The following is a 26,730-nucleotide window of genomic DNA, read 5'->3' as shown; positions in this document are numbered from 1 at the left end:
AAAAAATTTTCCCCCAGCCCAGAATGGTGGCACCTTTAATGTCAGCACTTTGAGGAGGCAGGCAGATCTTTGTTAAATTTGAGGCCAGCATGGTTTAGAGTTACAGGGCAGTCAGGGCTGTTACAAAGAGAAACCCTATTTAGAAAATTTTTTTTTTCAAAGATAGGGTTTCTCTGTATTGTTTTGGAGGCTGTCCTGGAACTCGCTCTGTAGACCAGGCTGGCCTTGAACTCACAGAGATCTGCCTGCCTCTGCCTCCCCAGTGCTGGGATTAAATGCGTGTGCTACCAACCACTAAAGCAGTTCTGGAGGCACACACCTGTAATCCCATCCCTTGGGAGGCCAGCCAGGATTACATAGAGAAACCCTGCCCCAAAAGATACTTTGGGAGAAAAAATTTTATTAAGTATTACAAAGGGGAAAAATTACTTTTGTTGCCATGACTCACAGAAAGAAAGCAAAGTAGTTTCTCAAGTTAAATAAATTATGTTCGGAACGGGTAGGGGGAAAAATAAATTATGTCCAAATATCATGTTGCCCACGTTGGCTTTGAACTCTCCCGGTCCCAAACTCTGCAAAACTCAGCCTCGCTGTTCTTTAGAGGAAAAAGAACAAAAACAAAAAACAAAACTAAGTCTCCCGCCGCGCTAAAGAAATCTCAACTGTAGGCAGTCCCACCTTGCAGAAATAATTTTGGCATTCTCCTGCATACTAGGCTCACAATTGACCTGCCCAGAGCAGCAGTTCTTGGATTATTTACTTATATGCATGTCTGTATCCTCTGTCAATTTGAGTTTCAGCACTCGGTTAAAGGCTAAGAGTGCGAGGCCGGCTATCTAAATTTCCCCCAGGTACTTAACTCTTCCCTGTCCGTGAAGGGTTAAGTCAAGTTTCCGATTATTCACTGGAAGATACGCCAATTAACTCGTCAATTTCCTTTACGTAGAATCAAATGTGATTGTGACAAACTTGCTTATTAACATACCAGCCTTTATGGCTAATCCTGTGCCTAGTAACTTTAGGGACAGTTTTTTTTTTTAAGAGGGGGGGAGCGAAAAATCAGGGCACCCTTGAGCACTGCAATAGTAAACACAAACAGAACACTGCTATGCTCTTCTAATCTGGCTCCTGCTGTCCAAGCCCCAGGTGTGGCCCAGCCCGGTGACCACCAGCAACCAGACGACGAAGACCAACACCCAGGCCACCAAGCTCACGCCGGCGTGGCGCGGGGTCCGGGACAGCGCGCTTCTGGCTCCTCCCTTCCCGACGCGTGGGAACGCGACGCCCTTCCTTGAGTTGCCCACAGCGGCCGCCTGAGCATTCGGGCACCGGCTCCCGCAGCTCCCGTCGCGACTACTTCCCCGCAGCCACCGTGCCTGTCTGCCTATTGTGCCCATGCAGAGCTCAGCGTGGCGTGGCGGAGTTCGCCGCCCAGTGTGGCTTTTCCGACAGGCACCGCCGCGGACACCCCAGGTCCTGCGCGCTGAGAGGGCGGCGCCTGGGTCCGCGGTGCGCGACGGGGGTTATTAGGGGGAGGGGGCGGAGAGCAGCGCCGGAGGGCCGGGCCGCGGTTACGGCGGCTGAGGAGAGCCAGCCCGAGCGGGTGTGGGGGGGCGCAAGCACAGGCCGAGGGCAGTGGCGCTGGGCCTGCAGCGGGCGCGGTGGGACGCGGCGGCCAAAGCGCGGGGCCGCCCGGCTGCGGGCGCTCCCAACAAGGGTACGGCAAGAGCGGGGCCCCGTCCTGCGGGCGAGGACGGCGCGCTGCCCCGGGAGCGCGGGCGGCAGGGCGCGCGCAGGGGGCGGCAGAGGCGCGAGGCGCGCGGGCGGCCGGCGGGCCAGCAGGCGGGCCTGCGCCGGCTGTAGGTGGCCGGCCCGTGGACTTGGTCCCTGCTCCCTCCGGCCCGCTTCCCTCCGTAAGTATCGTCCCCGCCCTTCTTTCCGAGGAGGCCTCTGGCCCGGGACCTGCGTGAGGGGCCAGGGTTGGTTTATTAAGGAACGGAGTTTCCCAGAGGAGGCCCGCACCGGCCCTTCCTTCGCCGCGGACGCCCCTCACATGGCCACAGGTGTGGCCGGCTGAGAGAGGTGCGCTCTGGCCGGTTCCCCAGCCCCTTACCCTGGGGTAATAAGGGGCAGCTGGTGCCATCCATTGACAAGTGACAGGCACTTCCAGCAGCCTGACTTCCCGGATCGGCAGCCCAACCAGTCCTGCTCTTACTCTACACCGGGAAACTTCACCAGCACCGCCTGGTCTGTTCTCGTGGGTGGCAGCGACTATTTTGGTTTCTCTTTGTATTAAAGATAATTAAAGGTTGTATCCTGAGTTGGGCCTCTTACACTTCTGCTTTCCTTACGCTGTGGCTATTCAATACTTAAGGTGGTTCTCTTTCCAATTTAGTTCTGGTTCCTACCGTAATTTTTGGGTGGATTTCTTTACACAACTATTTAGACTTTTCCCCCTCAAAGTTTCAGGTTCATAAGCAGCTAAGGCTTCTGAACATTTATTGTTTCCTTTGACAGTTTTGTGCTGAAATTTATCTCCCAGGTACAAAAAAATTGTACACCAAGAAGCCATGGAGAAGAGAGGTGTGGATGAAATAGAAAATGGAGATGCTTTCCTTGAGCTAAAGAAACTGCCCACCTCCAAGAACGCCCATCGCTACACAAAAGTAAGTTTCGTTATTTGTTGTTGTTGTTGGTTTTTTTGTTTGTTTGCTTTTCGAGACAGGGTTTCTCTGTATTGTTTTGGAGGCTGTCCTGGAACTCGTTCTGTGGACTAGGTTGGCCTCGAACTCACAGAGATCCTCCTGCCTCTGCCTCCAGAGTGCTGGGATTAAAGGCTTGCGCCATCAACGCCTGGCTTGTAAATTCTGTTATTAATGAAGTAGTAATGTGTAGCTATTTCGTTGGAGTTATTTAAAGTGGCAGTCTTGCTCTGATTCACTCGAGACTAAATTTAGTAAGCATCAGTTTGGTCATTTTTCTGGAAGTATGACTACTGGGTTTCAATTGTAGCCTTTAGGTGAAAGGCTGTATGACATTTGTAGATCGGTATACATTTGCACCTAGATGTTCTGTAACAGTTGTATAATTGGGTAGAATGGGTCGGGTGAGTATTCCAGCTGTTGAACGCTTTACAGAGTCAGTGTTTCCTTGAAAGTCCAATCCCTGTAGGAGTGACCTGGTCAGTGGTCAGGAGTAATTGTGGATTTTTTTTTTCCGAGACAGGCTTTCTCTATATTGTTTTGGAGGTTGTCCTGGAACTAGCTCTAGAGACCAGGGTGGCCTTAACTCACAGAGATCCGCCTGCCTCTGCCTCCTGAGTGCTGGGATTAAAGATGTGCTCCACCAACGCCCGGCTAATTGTGGATCTTTTAAATCCGTTGCTTTTGTTGTTGTTGCAAATGGGATATGAACTCACAACTACGTCATTGCTTAAGAATACAGTGATTTTAAGCTTCCTTTTTTTCGTTTTTGGAGACATAGTTTACCTATAGTACTCTCTCAGTTCAGCCTCTGGAGTGTGAAGTGAGAGGCGTGCACTACTACGGGCGGCTTTAAACTGGTCATCTTGCTGTCATCCCTAGCTTAGGAAGTACATCAAAGTTTTGTACTTAGTAGAGATATTGCATCTGTGTCATATTGACCGCTGAGTGTTTCTAAACAGATTAATAAGTTTCAGTGAACTATAAGTTTATTTCTGACTTTCTGACATACTCTGGGCTAGAGTAAATAAAATGTTCCTAAAGCGGAAAGTCTTGAAATGGCTAGTGATAGGGATTTATGCTCTAGTTGAGCCCATGTCCGTATTTCCTTACTATGAACACCATCGTGAACCCCAGCATGGCTTATTGTCCCTGGCCTCCTAGGATACTCAGTAAAGCTGGGCCTTATTTGTGTACTGCCTTACTCTTCCCTAATTGGTAAAGTGTCAGAATTAAAGGAAGAGAGAATGAATGGAATAATAAATGAATGATTGAGTATGCCTGGGAGGGAATTTTGAAGTGTAATGTGAGTTCTTAATTGAGTGCCTTCCTATTAGTCAGTTGTATACCAGGGACCTCTGCCTCCCTAGTGCTGGGATTAACATTTGTCAGAAAGCCTTTGAACTGTGGATTCAGATTGAGAAGTACTCCACAACTTAAACTCATTGCCTAAAACGTTGACAGGTGAATTCTGAATATCAAATAAAGGAAAGTGGCTTTAAACTACTTACAGTCCTTTTGTTGTTGTTGTTTTGTTTTTTGTTTTTGTTTTTTCAAGACAGGGGTTCTATATCGTTTTGGAGGCTGTCCTGGAACTTGATCTGTAGACCAGGCTGGCCTCGAACTCACAGAGATCCACCGCCTCAGCCTCCCAAGTGCTAGGATTAAAGGCCACCAACGCCTGGCTCAACTACTTACAATCTTACGTGATTCCAAATTTCCTAGTTCTTGGCTTTTTTGAAGTAGTCTTTTCTGTGGAAGACTGACAAATGGCATTTATCAGGTAACTGAGATACCCAGGTTCTCCTTGAGGTTTAGATTGGCCTCTGCTATGCTTCCAAGTATAGGAATCCAAGTTAAAGTCACATGGTGTCTTTACACCAACATTTAAGCCTCTGTGACAGTTAACCAGGATATTACAAATGGGTTGATCATGTGCTCCTGTTATCCTTAGAGTCTTAATATTATTAATATTCATAGTTTCTGATTGTTTTGTTAAGCTGTGTTCCCAAGAACAAAAGCTACAGCTTGCAGAGGCAGGTGGTTGTCTGTGAGTTCGAGGTCAGCCTGATCTTGATAGTGAGTTACAAGACAGTCAGAGCTACATAGTGAGACCCTGTCTTGGGGAAAAAAAAGAAAAAGAAAAGAAGGAAAGTAAGCCAGAGAAGGGTTCAGATGTAAATTTCAGAAGTCAGGAATGATCCATTTCCTATATAAAAGTAATCTTTGCTAATTTTATATATGTCTTCCATAAACTGAGTTGAGTAGTACTCTCTAACAGGTGGCATTTCAGTGATGTATTTAAGCTAGCATAAAAATAAGGGTGCCTATTTTGAGGAAGGCAGAGTTGGGGTCTGAAAAATCATTATCTGATCTTAATATGTCAGCTGTCCAGAATACATAGCTAACTGGAAGTTCTTAGCTGGTTGGTAAGATCATAAATACTGAGTTCTGACTGTCATTTTCTTCCTTTTCCATTTTAGCTCATCTTGAAAAGTTGGGACTCAGGTTCTTTGACTCTGAGTGTTTTCCTACTTGCCCCGCATGATAGGAACTTTAGCTACAGAAGAAGCCAGTTGTTGCCCATAGACATTTGTAGATGGGCTGAGCAGTGGTGGTGCACGCCTTGAGTCCAAGCACTTGGGAGGCAGAGACAGGAGGATCTCTGAGTTCGAGACCAGCCTGGTCTACAGAGTGAGTTCCAGGACAGCCAGGGCTACACAGAGAAACCTGTCTCAAAAAACAGAAACCAACCAAACAACAAGAAGAAAAAAAATTTGTAGAAGGAACCTTTAATTCAAGAAAGGGTGCTATAGTAGGATGCTGGGCTTAAGGGCAACCTGCCCAAGAAGGTGAGAGTTTAGTTGAGAGTTCCTAGTAGTCCAACCTGACAGGAGCAAATCTGGTAATTAGTGGCACAGCTTCAGAAAGGGGTGATGCACCTTCTTCTTGTCAGTGCAAGCTTTGGGGAAGAAAAGAGACTAAGGATTGTTAAGCACCACTCATGGACTGGATTACTACTTTACCTTGAACCTGTGTGGCCTTCAGTCTTATCCTTAGCTTATCTCTTTCTTTCTTTTTTTTTTTTGAGACAGGTTTTCTCTGTATAACCCTTGCTCTGACTGTCCTAGAACTCCCTCCATAGACCAGGGCTGGCCTCAAATGAAGAGATCTACCTGTCCACCTGCAGAGATCTACCTACCCTGCTGGGACTAAAGGCATGCACTACCACACCTGACCACTTAGCTTCTCTTAATCTTTCTTTCCTGTAAAGATAGACTACACCTGATCTTGTAGAAGCTTTTATGATTGGGAAAGTTCAAATCCAGTGCCGATACACAGCAGGTGCTAAAAACTGGATAATGTATTAAATAGGCCTATCCAATGATGAGCATCCTTTTTTTTTTTTTTTTTTTTTTTTTTGGTTTTACGAGACAGGGTTTCTCTGTATTGTTTTGAGGCTGTCGGTCCAGCCTGGCCTCGAACTCACAGAGATCTGCCTGCCTCTGCCTCCTGAGTGCTGGGATTAAAGGCGTGCACCCCCACCGCCCGGCGAGCATCCTTTTTTTGTTTTTTTTTTTTCCTCGAGACAAGGTTTCTCTGTATAGCTTTGGAGCCTATCTTGGCACTCGCTCAAACTCAGAGTTCCGCCTGCCTCTGCCTCCCGATGAAAGCGATTAAAGGCATGTGCTACCAGCACCCGGCATAAGGTCCTTTTAATGCCAGCTTTACAATCAAGGCAATGGCTTTGTACATGACAGAGAGTAACCACCTTCTTTTGCTGTTATTTTGGCTGTGTGTGGAGCCTGCTCAACCAAATGCCTACTAGGAATACCCTCTTTCCCTAAACTACTGCCCACCTTCATCTCCATTCTAACACTGAAGCAGATAGCCCTAAAAATGACTTTAATGTTTTAGGTTTCCCTCTAGTATTTATCAGCCTATTTACTGTTTGGCAGTTTTACATTGTTTTTATCAGTTATATCGACTATTTAAAAGGCAGTGCTTTTATTGCATTGGCCAGGTGCACAGGGGGAAATTTTGAATGAGAGAAAACCAGGTTTTGTCATTTTTTTTTAGTAGCGTTTCATAGTTCCATGCATTCTTCAGCCACTGTTAGGTTAGAGTAGATTTGGCTCAGTATGGTGTTAACCTAACTGTCTGTAAGACCTATTCTTGGTGTTCCCTTTAGTAGCTCCCTTCATGAATGATATTGGCTTGATAGCCAGCTACAGGTTACAGGTGCTTTTAGCTCATTGCGCCCTGTGTGTGTGTGTGTGTGTGTGTGTGTGTTGCACAAGTTTGAGTATGTAGGTAGTGACACCTGTGCATGCATATGCAGAGGTCAGATCAGGATATTGCTATCTGCTTTATTGTCCTGAGACACAGTCCCTCACTGAATCAGAAGCTCACTTTTTGGCAAGCCTGACTGGCCAGCAAACTTGTGGGGTTCACCTTTCTCCATCCTCCATACTGGGGTGTATCCATATACTCTGCTTTTTAGATGGGTGCTAGAGATTCAAACTCAGGCTTTTGGTTTTGTAGAGCAAGTACTCCTATCAATCCATCTCCTCACTTCCTATTATTTTGGGGGAGTTTTCTGTTTTCTCTTTTTTTGGGGGGGCTGGTGTTTGGTATTTTCAGGTCAGGGTTCTTCTGTGTGTAGCCCTGGCTGGCCTTCAACTCTGAGATCCACCTGTCTATGCTTCAGCCTCCCAGTGCTGGGAATTGGGAATGAAAGAGTATACCGCCAACACTAGACTGACACAATTTCCTTGGGTGTGGGGTTCTTGGGCAATTAGTAGTTTTTTTCTGTTTGGTCAAGTTTTAGTAACCTGTGCAAAAAGTAAAAAGCCAAGTATTAAACCCTTTAGTGTCCATGGATGATTTCAGAGGTTAGGCCCACAGTCTGTAAAATCTTTGAAAGAGTGCTCACATTTTGATGAAATACTTGGGAGGACTTTCCAAGGATTTTTTTTTTTTTTTTTGGTTTTTTGAGACAGGGTTTCTCTGGTACTTGGTTCTTTGGCTCCTTGTTTCTATCTTAAAAAAAAAAAAAGATTTGATTGTACATGCTTGCATACACATGGAAGCCAAAGAGCAATATATGGGAGTCAGTTCTCTTTCCTTTTCTCATGTATGCGCCTGGAATTGAAATTAGCCTTTATCCAATGAACCATCTCAACAGCTCTTCATTTTGCTTTTTGTAAAACTGTTTGTTACATATTTTAAGTTTTATTGTTGGAGGTGGGGGCATTTTTCAGGAGGCAGAGATAGATCTCTAAGTTTCAGGCCAGCCTGGTATACAAAGTGAGTTCCAAAACAGAGATACCCTGACTTGGAAGAATAAAAAAGTTTTTGTGCTATATAATGTCTGCTGTTGGCCAGGTTACTCACCTGCCTGTTTCCCTGGACTCAGTCTTCATAAGTGACTTGAGGTAGCATGTTTGTCAGTGCTTTGAGGCTTTCACAAATTTGAACAGACTCCAGATAGTCAGTTTTTAGTTATAAAGCCAATAATTCACCAGTTGTGGTGGTTCACGCCTTTAATCCCAGGACTCAGGTGGCAGAGGCAGCTGAAACTGAATTGGAGCCCAACCTGGTCTACATAGTAAGTTTCAGGACAATCAGAGCTACGTAGTGGGACCCTGTTTCAAAATCCCAAAACAAAACAATTTATAAGTAAATACTAAATGTAGTCAAATGCCTGTATGATATAGGTATGTGATGTCATGGGTCACTTGTTGTCATTTGGTTGCTCTTTTCTCCTTTTTGGGGGGTTTGGTTTTTTGGTTTTTTTTTTTTTTTTTTTGAGACAGGGTTTCTCTGTGGCTTTGGAGGCTGTCCTGGAACTAGCTTTTGTAGACCAGGCTGTCTTGAACTCACAGAGATCTGCCTGCCTCTGCCTCCCAAATGCTGGAATTAAAGGCATGGGCCACCACTGCCATGCTCGTTTTTTTTTGTGTGTGTGTAACAGCTCTGACTGTCCTGTAACTAACTGCGTAGATTAGGCTGGACTCAAACTCACAGAGATCCATCTGCCTGCCCGCCTGCCTTGGCCTTACAAGTGCTGGGACTAACAGTGTGCACCACTATCAGCTTTGACCGGCTAGAGCAGGTGAATCTCTGAGTTTGAGGCCAGCTTGGTCTACATAGTGAGTTCCAGGACAGTCAGGACTACAGAGACTGTCTCAAAGGGGGGGAGGGGCAGGATAGTGAGAAAACTAGGAATCTGAGAGTCTATATCAGTATATAGAATTAATGAGAGAAGAGGAACATGGACAATAATGTAATGCCAATTGCTGGCATAAAGATAAGTGGTTATAACTGGGAAATGGATAGCAAGAATCACCAGAGATGGAAGTTGAGGGGGAACTATGAAATGAAACCCAGATGATCTTATGTTGTCTCCCACAGATCACAGGCTTAATTGAAACTGGGAAAATAGTAACTAAAGAACACTTGGACCTTGTGATCAGAAGTCACATCACTAATTAAGGGCAGCTGGACATAACTGCACCCAGTGGTGACTTTCTGAGAAGGATGTATCTCTTGTTTGTTTTTAACAGGATTTCTTTGTATAGCCCTAGCCCTAGCTTTTCTGGAACTCACTCTCTAGATCAGGCTGGCCTCAAACTCAGAGATTCACCTGCCTCTGCCTCCTGAGTACCAGGATTAAAGGGCGGTGCCACTACTGCCTGGCTAAGGATGTATTTCTTATGCTTACCTTTGGTTATGAGGAAATATTAGATAAAGAATACTTAAAAATTCAGATAAAGGCAGTGAAGGTGCATGTCTTTAACCCATCTCTCAGGAGGTAGAGCCTGGTCTACAGGATGAATTATAAGAAAGGCAGGGCTACACAGAAATCCTGTCTGGGGGGTGAAAAAAGAGAAAAAAATATTTTCTGTGAGATTAAATTAGGAAATTAGGTAAAAGTTGTTTTTTAAAAAATGCTCATTTTTAGTGCTGGAAAGGGGGTTCAGGAACTAAGAGCATATGTTGGTTTTACAGAAGAGTTCAGTTCTCGGCATCCACTTCAGACAACTGACAACCACATATAACTCCTGCTCCAAGAGATCTGGTGCCTCTTCTAGTCTCTTCAGGCACCCACACACACACATTTACATTTAAATAAAAGTAAAATAAGTCTTGAGAATATCTTCATTCTTTAGAAATGAACACTCAAATACATAATTTAAGTGACATTCTTGAGTGGTTACAAAAAAAAGTGTATCTAAAAAGGGCAAGTAAGGACAGGCATTTTGATGCATGCTTTTTTCTCCAGCTCTAGGGAGGCAAATGCAGGTGGGTCTCTGAGTTTGAGGCCAGCCTGATCTACTGAACAAGTTCCAGGACAGTCAAACCTACACAGAGAAATCCTGCCTCGAAAAACAGGCTGGTGAGGTGGCTCAGACGTTAAGAACACTGGCTGCTCTTCCACAGTTTGAGTTCAATTCTCAGCAACAACATGGTGCCTCACAACTATCTGTAATGAGTTCTGTTGCCCTCATGTGGTATGTCAGCATACATGTAGATAGAACACTGCATACATAATAAATAAATCTTTTAAAAGTGAAAACAGCCAGCCAGACAGTGGTGGTACACACCTGTAATTCCAGCACTTGGGAGACAGATCAAGGCCAGCCTGGTCTACAGAGTGAGTCCAGGACAGCCAAGGCTACACAGAGAAACCCTTTCTGGGAACACCATTTTAGGATGGCTTAATGGATGGTAGACAGTACAATAATGAAGCAAATTACTGACCACAGGCAATCCAAGTAAAGGTGTGTAAGTGTTAAAGATAGTATATAGACAAAGCATTTGCCATGGAATTGTGAGGACAAGAATTCAGATCCCTAGCCCTCGCATCAAAAGCTGGGCAGGGGATAAAATCACCTGAATTCAATCCCAGAAATCCACAGTAAAGGTAGGAGAAAACTAATTCCTCGACATTGATCTCTGACCTCAAGACCTGTTTCCACATTCTGATTTTTTTGTTGTTGTTGTTGTTTTGTTTTTGGTTTTTCATTGGAGACTGTCCTGGATCCTGGAACTTGCCTTGAACTCACAGAGGTCTGTCTGTCTCTGCCTTCTGAGTGCTGGGATCAAAGGCATGCGCCACCACTGCCGGGGCACAAACATAATCTTTTTTTTTTTTTTCAATTTATTTTTGCTTTATGTACATTGGTATGTCTGTGTGAGAGTGTCAGATCTTGGAGTTATAGACAGTTGTGAGCTGCTATGTGGGTGCCTGGAATTGAACCTGGGTCCTTTGGAAGAACAGCCAGTGCTCTTATCCACTGAGCCATATCTCCAGCCTTGGCACAAACACACTCTACACACATAAACAACCCAATTTTTTTGTTGTTGTTGTTTTGTTTTTTTGAGACTGTATTTCTCCATGTAGTTCTGGCTGTCCTAGAACTGGCTTAGTAGACCAGACTGGCCTTACATGGATCCACTTGCCTCTGACTTCCAAGTGCTAGGATTAAAGGGGGGCACGACCACTGCCCAGCTGGGATCTAGATTCTTAAAGCTGTTGTTATGGAGTACAGAAGGCACCCACTGCCCAGGTACCCAGACCCCTACTCCCAGACAGGGTTTCTCTGTGTAGCAGTGATGGCTCTCATGGGAACTGGCTTTGTAGACCAGGCTGGCCAAACCAGTTTTTTTGTTTTTGTTCGAGACAGTGTTTCTCTGTAGCCACTGCTGTCCTGAAAATTGCTACTTGGACCAAAAGAAAAAAATTTAAAAAACCCTCCTCTCTATTGGCTACCAGACCTGTGACAGAAATTCCGTAACAGGAGAATCAGTTCCAAGTAGTCATGAGCTTGTCTCAAAGCCCCCTCCCCCCTCAAAAGAAAATGATGTGAAATTGTTAGAGTAGACACACAGAAGGGAAATAAATTGGAAGCGTGTTGCCTGTGATTCAAAGTTCTCATGTGATTTCTCTTTTTTAGGAGGAGCTCTTGGATATAAAAGAACGTCCCTACTCCAAACGGAGGCCATCATGCCTCTCTGAAAAATATGACAGGTATGACTGTTACTGTTAAGAATTGCATTGTTGGAGCTAGAGTGATGGCTTAATAATTAGCATCTGTACTGCTCTTTCAGTGGACCTAGTTGAATTCTTAGGACCCACATCAGGATCCTAACCACCTGTAAACTCCAGCTCTAGGGGCATCTGACACCCCTGGCTGATGTGGACACTTACACTCATGTGCACATACATAAAATTAAAATAATAAAATTTAAAAACCAGTAAATAAAAATTTATTTAAATGAAAAGAATTACATGGTTGGTAAGTTGTTGTTTTGGTAGGGTTATGAATAAGCGAAATATTTCAAGAGTTAGTATGCCATCAACTAACCCATACTAAAACTAAGCTACAGAATGACTTGGTTATAGTCACAGGGCAGATTTAAACCTAGGAGTCTTAGTGCTAGGGTCTTTTCTCCAGATCCTGTGGTTTATGCTTTAATTTCAGGGCACTTCTTTGGAGATGCTGAAGGGAGAGCCCTGAGATCTTTTTTCAAAGAGCCATTCATATTAGTCTGTTGTGTCCTTAAGAAAAGGTAAAGAGGCCTTTAATCCCAGCACTCGGGAGGCAGAGGCAGGCGGATCTCTGTGAGTTCGAGGCCGGGCTGGACCGATAGCCTCCAAAACAGTACAGAGAAACCCTGTCTCGTAAAAACAAAAAAAAAAAAAAAAAAAGAAAAGAAAAGGTAAAGGGCTTTAGTTTGAAAAAGCTAGATAAAAATGGCCTGAAAATGTACAGTAACCCTGTATTATATATATTTATATATGTATGTATATGTATATGACTGGGTGGTGATGATGCACGCCTTTAATCCCAGCACTCAGGAAGCAGAGGTAGGTGGATCTCTGAGTTTGAGACCAGCCTGGTCTACAGAATGAATTCCAGGAAAGGCTCCACAGCTATACAGAAAAACCCTGTCTCAGGAAAAAATAAAATAAAATTGAGTCCTATTCCACCTGCACCTCAGTCAGAAGCTATCAGTTGTGGAGAGCTACACTTCAGCTTGCTTGCTTATCACAGTTTTTTATTTAATTAAATTAGTTTATTTATTTATTCACTTTCCTGAGATAGGATTTCTCTGTGTAACTACCTTGGCTGTCCTGGGACTCACTGAAATCCACCTGCTTTTGCTTCCCAAGTGCTGGGATTAAAGACATGTGCCACCACTGCCTGGTGTTTATCACAATTTTTAAGAAAACCTTCTATGTCTTTCTGTCTAGGCTGTTACTTTTGGGGGAGAGAAGGAGTGTATGCTCCTCTTTCTCAACTGTTGAGTCTGCAGTCATCAAGGGCCTGTGTTTTTTTTGTGTGTGTTTTTTTTTTTTTTTTTTTTTTTTGGTTTTTCGAGATAGGGTTTCTCTGTATTGTTTTGGAGGCTGTCTTGGAACTTGCTCTGCAGACCAGGCTGGCCTCGAACTCACAGAGACCCACCTACCTCTGCCTCCCGGGGCCTGTGTTTTTACTTACAAAGTGTCATGTTTAATTTTCTTGGTTCAGTGTGCCACATACTGTCACCCCTAGTGCTAGATTTGCAACCAAGGCCTTACCCATGTTAGCATTAGACTAATATTCAGTGTAGACAGACTTTTAAAACCTATTATATGGACTATTGAAAAGGCCTATTGAATCTAGATGAGTCTAGATGTGTCACCATATTTTCCTGATAGTAATGATACCAGAATAGTGGCTATTTTGATTGGCTAGGATTTTTCATGAACCTGTTTCTTCTCATTAAAATTGTAAAGTCTTTGTTTTCATTATATTTTAAAATTTATTTGTTTATATTTTATGTATGAGTATTCTACATGTATACCTGCATGCCAGAAGATGGCATCTATTATATTATAGATGGTTGTTAGCCACCATGTGGTGGCTAGGAACTGAACTCAGGACCTCAGTGTTCTTACTCACTGAGCCATCTCTCCAGCCCCTAAAATTGTAAAATCTTTGTATATTTCAAATTTTATTATTAGAGCTTCTTTGTTTGTATCCTGAGAAAATATATTAGCTTTCATGCTAAATTAGGTATTGTGCCTAATCCTAAAGATCAGAGGGGCAAAGAGCTTCTTCTCTTACCTCTCTTACTGTTGTGAGGGGTGGAGAAATGTTGACTCACTTTTTCAAGCAGTGTTTATGGCTAAGGGTGTAAAGCAGTGGGGCTACTTAAAAAAAGAAGACGAAGAAAGTTAAGAGCTGTCCTATTTGTTTAAAACCCGAGACTACACATAGAGATTCTAGCTCAGGGTCCAGGGCAGGTGAATCTATAAATATGAAGCCAGCCTGGTTTACATAGCAAGTTCCAATCCCACCAGTGCTGCTATATAGTAAGACTTTGTCTCAAAATAACAACAAACCCAAACAAACTAAAAAATTCTAGAATATTTTCTAGGAGGTACTTCTGATAATGAGTTAGAGCTGTCTCTGCAGTATTGAGAAGATGTTTGTGTGGAATAGTTAACTGTAGTTCAGTTACAGCCCAGGGTTATAGACTAAAGTTTCATTTGTGTGCTGTTTTTCAAGTACCTGTTGGTGTTACACAACCAGCAACATGCTGTTACTACTGTTCCTGTTTTCATCTTGAATAGGGCAACCATTCTGAAGGAATGTAACCTGAAGTTTAGAAATTAGAACCTATTAGAATTAACCCACAAACACTGATGCTATCCTTTAACCTGTAGTGATGGTGTATGGGACCCTGAGAAGTGGCATGCCTCTCTCTACCCTGCATCAGGGCGGAGCTCACCAGTGGAAAGTCTTAAGAAAGAGCCAGAATCAGACCGACCTTCCCTGGTACGCAGAATAGCAGGTAAGTGCGCAGACATTTTTAAATGGTAGTGTGATTGGGGAACATGCTCCTGGCTGCTGGTTTCATTCTTTTTTTTTTTCTTTCTTTTTCTCTTTTTGGAGTTCTCTGTGTTACAGCTCTGGCTGTTCTGGAACTCACTGTAGACCAGGCTAGCCTCAAACTCAGAGTTCTACTTGCCTCTGCCTCTTGAGTGCTGGGATCAAAGGCCTGTGTCACCACCTCCTGCTGGTTTCATTGTTAGCCCCCCAGAATTTCACATTTTGAAATGTCATTAGAAAATTGACTTACCAGTTGTATTATTTTTTATAATGAGCAGAGTAAAATCATAGTAATAGTCTTCCTGTAACAGTAGCGAGTTAGAAACCAGGCAGTGGTGGCGCATGCCTTTAATCCCAGCACTAGGGAGGCAGAGGCAGGCGGATCTCTGTGAGTTCAATACCAGCCTGATCTACAAGACCTAGGTCCAGGACAGGCTCCAAAGCTACACAGAGAAACCCTGCCTCAAAAAAACAAACAAACAAAAAACATTGGCAAGTTAGGCTAAAGGCTTTTGAATTATGAAGTACCATTGTCTTTGATGGTGTGATAGTGTTGACAACTACTTATGACAAGTACTTATGAACTCACCCAGGACACTTCCATGGGAAAACCATCTTAACTGTGGGTGTGGCCATTCTCTGTGGGGATCCTAGACTATATAAAATGGAGAAAGTGAGCAGAGTTTAGCATGTATTCATTAATGTTACTTCCTGATTGTGTATTAAATGTGACCAGATGTTTGAAGACATTGCTGCCTTGACTTCCTTGCCATTATAGACAGCTGTATCCTTGACCTATGAACCAAAATCAACTCTTTCTTCCTGAAGTTTTTCAGTACCTTTTAGCACAGCACCAGGAAAGGACACTTAAGACAGCTAGAGATATAGCTTAGATGGTAGAGTGCTTGCCTGCCTTTTTGTACATGAAGCCCTAGGTTTAATTCCTGGTCGTGAGTAAATTGGTCGTGGTAGTACAAGCCTCTAAACAGCTGGCTGTTGAGGCCTGGTGGTTCGTGTCTTTTTTTTTTCTTTTTTTTTCTTTTTTTAGCTTTTTGAGACAGGGTTATCTGTAACCTTGGCTGTCCTAGAACTTGCTCTGTAGACCAGGCTGGCCTCGAACTCAAAAAGATCTTCCTGCATCTGTTTCCCCAAATTCTGGGATTAAAGGCTTGCACCACCATGCCTGGATGTGATTCATACCTTTAATCCCAGTACTTAAGAGGTAGATTCAGGAAGATCTTTGTGACTTCAACATAGTGAGACACTGTCTGAAAATTAATTAAAATAAGATGGAAAGCTGTTCTGGTTAAAAATAAAGGCTTAAGATAGGATTTTCTTACTTGGACTTAACTTCAGTTTCTAATTTTTCTGTTTGTGACATGTTTTTCTTACCTTTATTGAAATAGAATTTACATATGTACCCTTACACACAATATACCTTTGACATTTTGATATGTATATCTGTATGAAACCATTACCACAATAATAATCAGTAATACGCCTCCTTGTCACTTTTATAAGTTCTCTAGTGTCTCCTTTTTTACCTCTTTCTCATTTCCCCCAAGAAATGAACTACCCTTCTGACACTAGGCATGTTTATACTCCTAAAATTGTGACTAGCTTTGTGAAGCTTCTTTCTGTAAATAAGGTTACTCTGTAGTCCAGGCTGGACTCAATCTTGAGTTATTCCTCTCATGAACTATACCTGAGTTTATCCATGTTGTTGAATGTATAGTACATTTGTTTTTATTGCCTTTAGCATTTAGTACTTAATTATATGAATTTGTCATTTTACATATTTATCTGTTAATAATTATTTGAGTTGTTTCTAACCATAGCTGCTATGATCATTTCTGTATAAGTGTGGACATAGGAATTTGTTTCATTTTTTTGAGACAGGATTTCTCTGTGTATCAGTACTGGCTGTGCTGGAACTGACTTTGTAGACCAGGCTGGCCTCGAACTCATTGAGGTCTGCCTATCTCTGCCTCCTGAGTGCTGGGATTAAAGGTGAGCACTGCCACCACCAGGGAGACATAGCAGGTCAAAAGAAGTCAGAAATAACGAGCTGGATTGTTGTGAGCTAGTATGTGGGTGCTAGGAATTGACCCCAGATCCTTTCTTTTCATGAATAACAAGTGCTCCTAATCACTGACACATCTCCTAGCCCTCTTCAGACTCCTTTTTTCCCAAGTGGTTAGACATTTATATTCCTGTTGGCAGTGTTTTCAGGTTCTTATTGCTCCACATCTTGGCAGCACTTGGGCTGGATAGCCTTTTTAATTGTAGCCATCTACTGGTACACAGTGCTGTTCCATTTCATTTGTATTCCCTGGTGATTAATGAACACAGTGTGCTCATCTACTGTCTACATATCTTTGCTGCATTGTGTGTTCAGGCATCTATCCTCTTTTATTGGTTTTGTGTTTGAGACAGGACCTCACTGTGTAGCCCAGACTGACATCAGTCAAACTCAGCAGTCCCTGCCTTAGGCTACAACTGCCAGCATTATACAGTATGCCAAGCTCACTGACCCATTATTTTTAAGATCGATTTAAGGATTTTACGTATGTGATTTTGTTTTTGTTACGAGACAGGGTTTCTCTGTATTGTTTTGGAGGCTGTTGGTCCAGCCCGGCCTCGAACTCACAGAGATCTGCCTGCCTCTACCTCCTGAGTGCTGGGATTAAAGGTGTGCACCGCCACCACCTGGCTCGTATGTGGTTTTTTTTCTGTATATTTATCTGCATACCAGAGGAGCACATTTCAGGTCCCATGGACTACGTTGTAGGTGGTTGCTATGTAGATGGTTATGAGTTGCTATGAAAGTGCTGGGAATTGAACTAAGGACCTCTGGAGAGCAGCCTTAACTAGCCTTTTCAGTCCATTGGTGCATTTTTTGTTTGTTTGTTTTTCGAGACAGGGTTTCTCTGTATCGTTTTGGAGGCTGTCCTGGAACTCGTTCTGTGGACCAGGCTGGCCTCGAACTCACAGAGATCCACCTGCCTCTGCCTCTGGAGTGCTGGGATTAAAGGCGTGCGCCACCAATGCCCGGCTCCATTGGTGCATTTTTAAGTTGGATGTTTTTTATTTATTAATGAGTTTTTATGTGCTGTGGATTCAGGTCTTTGAAATGTGCTTTAATGCTTTCTTCCAGTTTTGGATATCTAAACAGTGACTTCAAAGAACAGGTTTTTTAAAATTTATTTTTATTTTATGTGCATGTGTGTCCATGTGAGGGTGTCAGAAGTCCTGGAACTGGAGTTACAGATAGCTGTGAGCTGTCATGTGGGTGCTTGGAATTGAACCCAGGTCCTCTGATAGAGCAGACAGTGTGTTCTTAGCTGCTGAGCCATCCCTCTAGCCTCCAAGAACAGTTTTAAACTTGGAGCAAATCTTGCTTAACAGACTGTCTTAATGGATGACATTTGTTGTTGTGCCTCAAAAAACACTTTGCCTAACCAGCAGCAAAGATGTTCTCTTACAGTTTAGGTTTCACATCGAGATGAATTCAAATCAAATGCTGAATATGAAACCAATTTAAAGTTACCTGTTTTGAAACAGGGTCTTACTCTAACTCAGGCTGGGTTTGAACTCATAGTAATCCTTCTGCTTCAGCATCCCAAGGGCTGGGATTACAGGCATACAAATTGACTATAAAGTGTTTGGGTGTTTTGTTGTTTGTTTCAAAACAAGTTTCTCTGTAGCCTTAGCTGTCCTGGAACTCGCTCTGTAGACTAAACAGGCCTTAATAAACTCACAGAGATCTGTCTGCCTCTCTCTCCTGAGTACTGGTATTCATCTGCCATCATCACCTAGCTGTTTATTGATTTTTAAGCAATTTATTTTATTTTTTCCAAATACTGACGTGTCTTTTTTTTTTTTTTTTTGGTTTTTTCGAGACAAGGTTTCTCTGTGGCTTTGGAGGCTGTCCTGGAACTCACTCTGTAGACCAGGCTGGCCTCGAACTCACAGAGATCCGCCTGCCTCTGCCTCCCGAGTGCTGGGATTAAAGGTGTGCGCCACCAACGCCAGGCGACGTGTCATTTTTTTAATGGGCAAAAGATTAGCTAAGAATTTTATGCACGAAAATCTTAGTGATAGCCTGGCATTGGTGGCACATGCCTTTAATCCCAGCGCTTGAGAGGCAGAGGCAGGTGGATCTCTGAGTTGGAGACGAGCTTGGTCTACCAATTGAGTTCTAGGACAGCCTCCAAAGCCATGGAGAAACCCTATCTTGAAAAACCAAAAAAAAAAAAAAGCAAAGAAAAGAAAAAATAATCTTAGTGATAATAAAGGTAGATTTATCATAGAAAGTCATTTATTATGAAATACATTTATTTTTCTGAAGAGACAAAAGGACTTAATATATAAAAATGTTCAGAAGCTTACTGTAAAAGAAAATAATAATGGGCCTGTGAGATGGTTCAACAGGCCCTTCCTGCCACCTGATTTCAGCCCTGAAAGACAAGTTTAAACCAGTTAATGTACACTGTTATCCTGAATCTGTTGATGAGCCAGTTTTCTGATACTTTTTTGGCCTGCCAGCCATGGACACAGTTTCTGGAGATGTTGGTTTGTTTACCTTTCTCTTTCTGGCATCTTTTCAGATCCACGAGAGCGTGTGAAAGAAGATGACTTAGATGTTGTTCTCAGCCCACAGAGACGAAGCTTTGGAGGTGGCTGCCATGTGACAGCTGCTGTCAGCTCCCGCCGCTCTGGAAGTCCTCTGGAGAAAGACACTGATGGACTTCGCCTGCTTGGAGGACGACGGATTGGCAGTGGGAGGATAATCTCTGCACGGGATCACCGTCTCAGCGATAAGGACCTGCGAGACTTGAGAGACCGAGACAGAGAGAGGGACTACAAGGACAAGCGTTTCAGGGTTTGTCCTCTGGTCCCTTTGGTTCTCAAGTGCTTGGAAATTTGATGTTTACCTCCTTCATACTACATTACTCTTGTTTCATGATGGTACAGAATCAAACCCAGGGCCACACACTTGTTGGCAAGTACCCTAGTTCTGAGTTGCATCATCCTAGCCCAGCCAGATACTTACAGAAGCTGGGCTCACAGCTCACTCTTCTGCTAGATAAGGAGAACTCAGTGGGCAGTGTAAGAGTGGTGATACAGTTCATTCTCATACCACAGCATCTGCATTTCATTTCTAAGCATGAATTCTTTAAGAGTGAATACATTGCTTCCTCTAGCATTTTACAGTTTTTCAGTCTTGGTTTTGTACTTTTTCAGAGGGAGTTTGGGGATAGTAAACGTGTCTTTGGTGAGCGTAGAAGAAATGATTCGTACACTGAGGAAGAACCAGAATGGTTTTCAGCTGGACCCACAAGTCAGTCTGAAACCATTGAATTGACTGGCTTTGATGATAAGATACTAGAGGAAGATCACAAAGGGAGAAAAAGAGCAAGGCGACGGACTGCCTCTGTGAAGGAAGGTGAGTAGGAACTTTGAACTTGTTTTAAAATAGTGTGTGATGATTACTGCTTTAATTGCACATTTAGCAATGGGTTCCAGTTAGTAAATAGCAAGTTTTTAGTGTTCCAGTTTCATTTTATTTTTGAAACAGGGTCTTCTGGTAAAAGACGAAGCCTGCCAAATCTTTTTATTTTTATTTTTATTTTTTTTCAAGATACATAAAAAGGCTTTATTTGCAGGGGAGCAGGAATTTAATCAAACAAGCCAAATCCCATGTCATCATCTGACTCTTCGGACTCTTCCTTCTTCTCTGCTGCAGCGGGAGCAGAACTGCAGAGCCAGGGGCCACAGAAACAGCTACAGCCACACCAGTAGGCACTCTAGCAAGTTTGCCAACATCCTGGGCAATGACATCCTCAGTGTTTTTTCCATTCACATCACTGATGACCTTGTTGACCCGGTCATCATCCGCTTCAATGCCCAGACTATCTAGTATCTTCTTAATGTCTTTGGTGCTAAGAGAGGAGTTGACCCCCAGGGCGGCAAGCAAGTAAGAGCCGATGTAGTACATGTTGGCTGCTACAGACAGGCCTCACGCGTGCTACCTTAGCATTTGGCCGCGAAAGCTTTTTTTTTTTTAAAGATTTATTTATTATGGACACAGTGTTCTGCCCACATGTAACTCTGAAGGCCAGAAGAGGGCACCAGATCTCATTACAGATGGTTGTGAGTCACTATGTTGTTGCTGGGAATTGAACTCAGGACCTCTGGAAGAAAGCCAGTGCTCCTAACCTCAGAGCCATCTGTCAAATCTTTAAGGAATACCTTTATCATGAGTATGAAATGTATTCATAAGAACTCAGACACTACTGGGCACTTATTTCATAAATTCTTATTCTTTCAAAGTATATATTGGGAAACAGGGAAAAGCTCTTAAGGATAATTAGTGCTAACTTTCAAAGAAGTCAAATGGAAATAAACTAATGAAATATATTTAAAAGTGAGAATAAAAGAGACATCACAGTTCTTTTCTTCCTTTTTTTTGTTTTTGTTTATATACACTTTAAATGTGGTGGGCATTTTCTTTTTGTGGGCATATATTCCTTTTATGCACGGAATTTATAGATAGCCTAAAGATTCTGTTTAATTGCCTTTGAGATACACCTTTATACCACTCTCCACCGGAATAAAGCAGTATCAGACAGTGAGGTGTTTTAACTGATGGTAGAGATCAAGCTTCTGTAAGAAAATAATGTTTTGTCTGTTAATGACAGCACACGCCTTTATTTAATCCCAGCACTAAGGAGGCAGAGGCAAGTGGATCTCTGTGAGTTTGAAGCCATCCTGATCAACAGAGCAAGTTTCAGGGTAGCCAGGGTTATACTGAAAAGTCCTATCTCAAAAATCCAAAAGAAAGAAAGAAAAAATATCGTTTTCTGTGGCTGAGAAGACCTCTAAATTTCAACCATTCCTGTAGTGTTCCCCCCCCCCCGAGACAGGGTTTCTCTGTATTGTTTTGGAGGCTGTCCTGGAACTCCCTCTGTAGACCAGGCTGGCCTCGAATCCTATAGTGTTTTATTTTGGGGCAGGGTCTCATGCAGCCTGGGCTGTCACCAAATCCAACAGTCAGTCAGTCTGTCTGTCTGTCTGTCTGTCTCTCTCTCTCTCTGTCTCTCTCTCTCTCTGTGGGTGTGGGGGTGTGTTTAGATGGCCACCAAACCCAATATGTAGCTGATGATGGGATCATATTTGTGTTTGTGTTAATGTTATACCAGAGATTGAACATAGGTCCTTGAACTTGTGTAGCCCAGGTTGGCCTCAAACTCTTGATCCTCCTGCCTCTGCCTCCTTCAAGTCCTACTGGTATGAGCCACCACATCCAGGTCTTTGAACTTGTAACGCAAATAATCTACTGAGATATATCACTAGTCCTTTGATATGTAGTCAAGGATGACTTTGATCTCCTGGTTTTCCTTCCTCCATTACCTGAGTTCTGGGATTGTAAGCATGTGCTACCAGGCTTAGTTTTATGCAAAGTAGGGGAATTGAACCCAAAGTTCACACATGCCTGCTTGTGTTTGGTTAGGGTTTTTCAGCTTTTTTCTTTTATCTGTATATGTGTGTATACTTATATGCTGGTACCCCTGCAGGCCAGAAGTTCCATATTGACAGGCAGTTATGATGCCTGATACAAATGGGTGCTTGAATCTGCTCTGGGTGAGCAGTGTGTACGCTTAGCCACTGAGCCATCTCTCCAAACCATGTTTGTTTGGGTGTGTAGGGGGGTGTTTTACGCCCTTGCAAATAAGTGGGCTTTGTTTTGTTTTTTTCTGTTTAGCACATACTTTGTATAAAATTAAAATGTTAGCAACTGGTATTTTGCTTAGCCTGTCTTCCTATCCTAAAAGAAGTGGACATTACAGATATACTTAACCTTGTAAAATAAAATGGAGCTGATTAGACTAGGTTATCTGTCTGTAGAGATCTGTCTCACTAGAGAATTGCTGTATAACCAAAATTATATGAAGGGTAGCAATTAATGTGTAATGGGTAGATCAATGTACTTTTTAAAATCTTTTTTTAAAGACAGGGTAGGCTTCTGGGAAGGTATGACAGTCAAGCTTTACATTGGTTGTGGGCTATAGCCAGCCTTTTATAGACAATTAATTTGGCTTCAGAAGCCTAAATTCATTCCCTTGTATCCACTGCATAAAGCTGTTCAAAAACTTATATGTGTAACTCTTTATGAGGATCCAATGCACTCTTCTGGCCTTCCAAGATGCCTGCACACATGTGCCATATACTAGCACACACACACAAACACAATTAATTAGTTGATTGATTTTTAAAGAAATCATGCTATACTATAGGAAATGACATATTTAGGACTGAGGCCACAGTCCTTTTCCTACTCTGTTAATGTTCTGGGTACTTAGCAATGACTTTTCTCTTCTAGTTCCCTGAGAAGTGATACTAAATGCTTTATTATAGGAAGTGTAGTACCAGCACAAGAAGTCTGTTGACAGTCATGTGTGGTTCTTCTGTGTGTGTATTGATAGCTAAAGGCACAGAATGAGACTGGAGTGTGTACTTCAGCAGATGGTTTCTGTCCTGGTTTTATTTTCAGGCATAGTGGAATGTAATGGAGGTGTGGCCGAGGAGGATGAGGTGGAAGTTATCCTGGCCCAGGAACCCTCTGCTGATCAGGAAGTCCCAAGGGATGTTGTACTCCCTGAGCAGTCCCCAGGAGAATTTGACTTTAATGAGTTCTTTAACCTTGACAAGGTGCCATGCTTGGCTTCGGTGAGTATAACAGCACATTTGCAAATATAAATGGCTTGGTGGATAAAACCCTTGCTGTACAAGTGTGAGGACTGAATGAAATGTAGATTTCTAGAATCCAAGTAAATGTTAGGGCAATGTGATGGCCCTCTTGTAATCAGGAAGTAGAAACAGGATTGTTGGAGCAAGTAGGCTAACAGAAGTAGCTGTGATTGTGAGTTATGAGTTCAGGTGACAGACCCTGGCTCAAGTTATAGAGTGTAACTAAGGAAGATGCCAGATATCAACCTCAGATCTCTACTTGCATATGTGCATATGCACTGAAACACATGTGCACCTACACACAGGAGCATCCGTATATACATACCACACACTCATGCAAAATTAAAGGAATCTGGGTACACACTTGTAATCTTAGCACTTGGGATACTGAGACAAGAGGAGTTTGAGTCTGAGGTTAGCTGGAGCTACATAGTCATTTTAAGGCCAGCCTGATTGCATAGTAAAACCTGCTTCAACTTTTTTTTTCTTAGTTAAAAAAGAATACATAAGAATGTAACAGCTACCGGGCGTTGGTGGCGCACGCCTTTAATCCCAGCACTCGGGAGGCAGAGGCAGGCGGATCTCTGTGAGTTCGAGGCCAGCCTGGTCTACAAGAGCTAGTTCCAGGACAGCCTCCAAAGCCACAGAGAAACCCTGTCTCGAAAAACCAAAAAAAAAAAAAAAAGAATGTAACAGCTAATTATGGTTAGATTTGATCTAGTGTTTTCTCTCATTTTTTCCATGGAGAGATATCTTTTGTTTTGAGACAGGGTCTCACTGTGTAGCCTTACCTGACCTGGAACTGAGAGATTTATATACATTTGCTTCACAAGTGCCAAGATTAAAGGCACAAACTTACCATATGTATATTTTGAATATATATATGTGTGTGTATATATATATACATATATATATTTAAATATATTTTAAAACATCAACCTCTGCTAAGGACAACTGAAATATCCCAGCTCCCAGCTCCTTCACCAGCTGATAGTTAAGGACACAGCAAAGGATGTTCTGCTTCAGAAATCAGCTGAGTCCATTTCCTGTGCAGGATGAGGCTCTGCTGTCAGAGTCCTTGCTTCATCATCTGTTAAAAATGACCAAACTTTTAGGGTTCCCTTTGGATGCAAGCACCTTGGTTTTTGAGATGAGTATTTCCATAAATGTGTCTAAGAGTAACTTTGTTTCTGCTCTTGAATATAAATTTTTACAGTAGACAAAGTTGGGGGCTGGAGAGATGACTCAGTGGTCAAGAGCACTGTCTACTCTTGTAGAGGACCTGGGTTTGATTGCCAGGGTTCACATGCAGCCACAACTGAGTCATAACTCCAGTTCCAGGATATCTGATGCACTCCTGGCCTCTGATATCAGTGCACATATATGGTGCAAAGACATACAGGCAAAACATCCATAAATGTATTAAATAATAAAAATTTTTTAAAAAGCCAGGCAGTGGTGGTGCACATCTTTAATCCCAGCACTTAAGAAGCAGAGGCAGGCATATCTTTGTGAGTTTGAGGACAGCCTGGTTTACAGAGCGGGTTCCAAGACAGCGATAGATAGACGTGCAAAACCCTGTCTCACAAAAAAAACAAACAAAAAAAAAACAGTTGTTAACTGAGCAAATCTTAGAAATTACTTTCTCACTGGGTGATGGTGGCAAAACCTTTAATTCTAGCATTAGGGAAGCAGAGGCAGGTGGAGCTCTGATTTCTAGTCCAGCCTTGTCTACAGAGTGAGTTCAGGACAGCCAGGGCTACACAGAGAAGCCCTGTTTTGAAAAAACAAAAAGAAAAAAATTTTCTTCATACTTTAATTTCATTAGAAAAATGACTGTATATTTTGTCCTTCATTTGTGTCTTGACTCTTCCTGTTTAGTAAGAGTATGTTACATTGAAAAGTTAAGCCATCATTTATTTGTAAACTAAAACTTTTTAATAGATTAAGAATTCTACCTTTAGGGCTGGAGAGATGGCTCAGAGGTAAAGAGCACTGACTGCTCTTCCAGGGGTCCTGAGTTCAATTCCCAGAAACCACATGGTGGCTCACAACCATTTACAATTCAATCGGGTGCCCTCTTCTGGCATGTAGGCAGAACACTGTATATGTGATAAATAAATAAATCTTTAAAAAAAAAAAAGAATTCTACCTTTAAAATGTTTTTAGTACAGGTGAGTGCACACATGTGCTTCAGTGCATATGAGGAAGTCAGAGGTCATCTTTGTTGAGTTCTTCTACTTCATGTGGGCTCAGGTCATCAGGTTTGTACCACAGTAGATGCTACCTACTGAGCCATTCATTGGCCCTAAAGTTGTGGGGGTGAGCCCCACAAAGCTATCTGCCCAAAAGGGGCGGAGATGTGAAGATTAGACAGGTGGCCTATTTAAGGAAAGAAACAGTATTCTCTCTCTGTCTTCTCTGGAAGCCTGACATGCTTTCCGTCCTCTCAGCTTGTATGTAAATAAATATATTATATTCCTTATTGCATTGACCTCCCACATCATAAAGTTTCACTTTTTTGTTTTGTTTTGTTTTTGTAACAGTCCTGCCTGCCTGCCTCTGTGTGAGTGCTGGAATTAAGTGTGCACCGCCTTGCTATAATGATCATTTTGTAGTTCTGCATTTCTATATTGTGCTTTTCTAAAGGGTCAAATGGTAGAGAACTGAAATACTTTTAAGTAACATAGAGGCTTTGCTATATATGCTTAGTAGGTCTATGCTTTTTTGGGGGGGGCCTTTTCCATACATGGTTTCTCCGTACCTTTGCAGCCTGTCCTAGAACCTCTGTAGACCAGGCTGGTCTCAAACTCAACAGAGATCTGCCTGCCTCTGCCTCCTGAGTGCTGGGATTAAAGGGTATTTAAAGGCGTGCACCACCACTTCCTGGCTGAGGTCTGTGCTTTTTTATGCCCAAATTTGAGTTACTCAGGAAAGATCACAAAGGGGGAAAAAAGGCTCAACTCCTAAGTTCTGAAAGTGCTTTTGGGTCAGCAGTGTCAAAGGAAGTTTCAGAGTCCTTTTCACTTGGAGACTGTCACCTTAACCCCTTTGTCTCTCTTGTCAGATGATAGAAGATGTTTTGGGAGAAGGGTCAGTCTCTGCCAGCCGATTTAGTAGGTGGTTTTCTAACCCAAGCCGGTCAGGAAGCAGATCCAGTAGCCTTGGTTCTACACCACATGAAGAACTTGAGAGACTTGCAGGTACAATAGTGTCACATTTTAGCCTTGCATGTGAATTGAGCCTCCCCTGCCATGGTTCATTTTCTTTTCATTAGTCAGTGGTTTACTCGGGCTAAAGGGGTTTTGGATTCTGAAAAGCCTTCAGTTTTTGTTCCTTTTATGCTGTTGAAAGGAAGTGTCTGTGTTCATTAGGACCAACTGTAG

General features: G+C 42.7%; 1 protein-coding gene and 1 pseudogene across 4 annotated transcripts in view; one reads left to right on the top strand and one right to left on the bottom strand.

Annotated features, from left to right (window-relative positions):
• Positions 1-1,609: 1,609 nt before the first annotated feature.
• Eif4enif1 (eukaryotic translation initiation factor 4E nuclear import factor 1) overlaps positions 1,610-26,730 on the top strand; it is a 39,301-nt gene continuing 14,180 nt past the window's right edge. For 2 of the 4 annotated variants that reach the window (XM_040746851.1, XM_040746849.1), the window contains exons 1-8: positions 1,787-1,913; positions 2,543-2,666; positions 11,666-11,739; positions 14,425-14,552; positions 19,201-19,475; positions 19,838-20,039; positions 23,148-23,323; positions 26,412-26,547. In XM_040746851.1, coding sequence (XP_040602785.1) covers positions 2,571-2,666; positions 11,666-11,739; positions 14,425-14,552; positions 19,201-19,475; positions 19,838-20,039; positions 23,148-23,323; positions 26,412-26,547 — 1,087 coding nt within the window. In that variant the 5' untranslated portion in view covers positions 1,787-1,913; positions 2,543-2,570. Of the gene's footprint in view, positions 1,718-1,785; positions 1,914-2,542; positions 2,667-11,665; positions 11,740-14,424; positions 14,553-19,200; positions 19,476-19,837; positions 20,040-23,147; positions 23,324-26,411; positions 26,548-26,730 lie in introns of those variants that run through there. The other 2 variants (XM_040746850.1, XM_040746852.1) reach the window with 2 other exon arrangements.
• LOC121140784 lies at positions 20,236-20,688 on the bottom strand (annotated as a pseudogene).

This window comes from Mesocricetus auratus, unplaced genomic scaffold, assembly GCF_017639785.1.
Source record: "Mesocricetus auratus isolate SY011 unplaced genomic scaffold, BCM_Maur_2.0 Super-Scaffold_100006, whole genome shotgun sequence".
NCBI classification, from domain to species: domain Eukaryota; kingdom Metazoa; phylum Chordata; class Mammalia; order Rodentia; family Cricetidae; genus Mesocricetus; species Mesocricetus auratus.
This window is presented reverse-complemented; position numbering and strand designations above follow the sequence as displayed.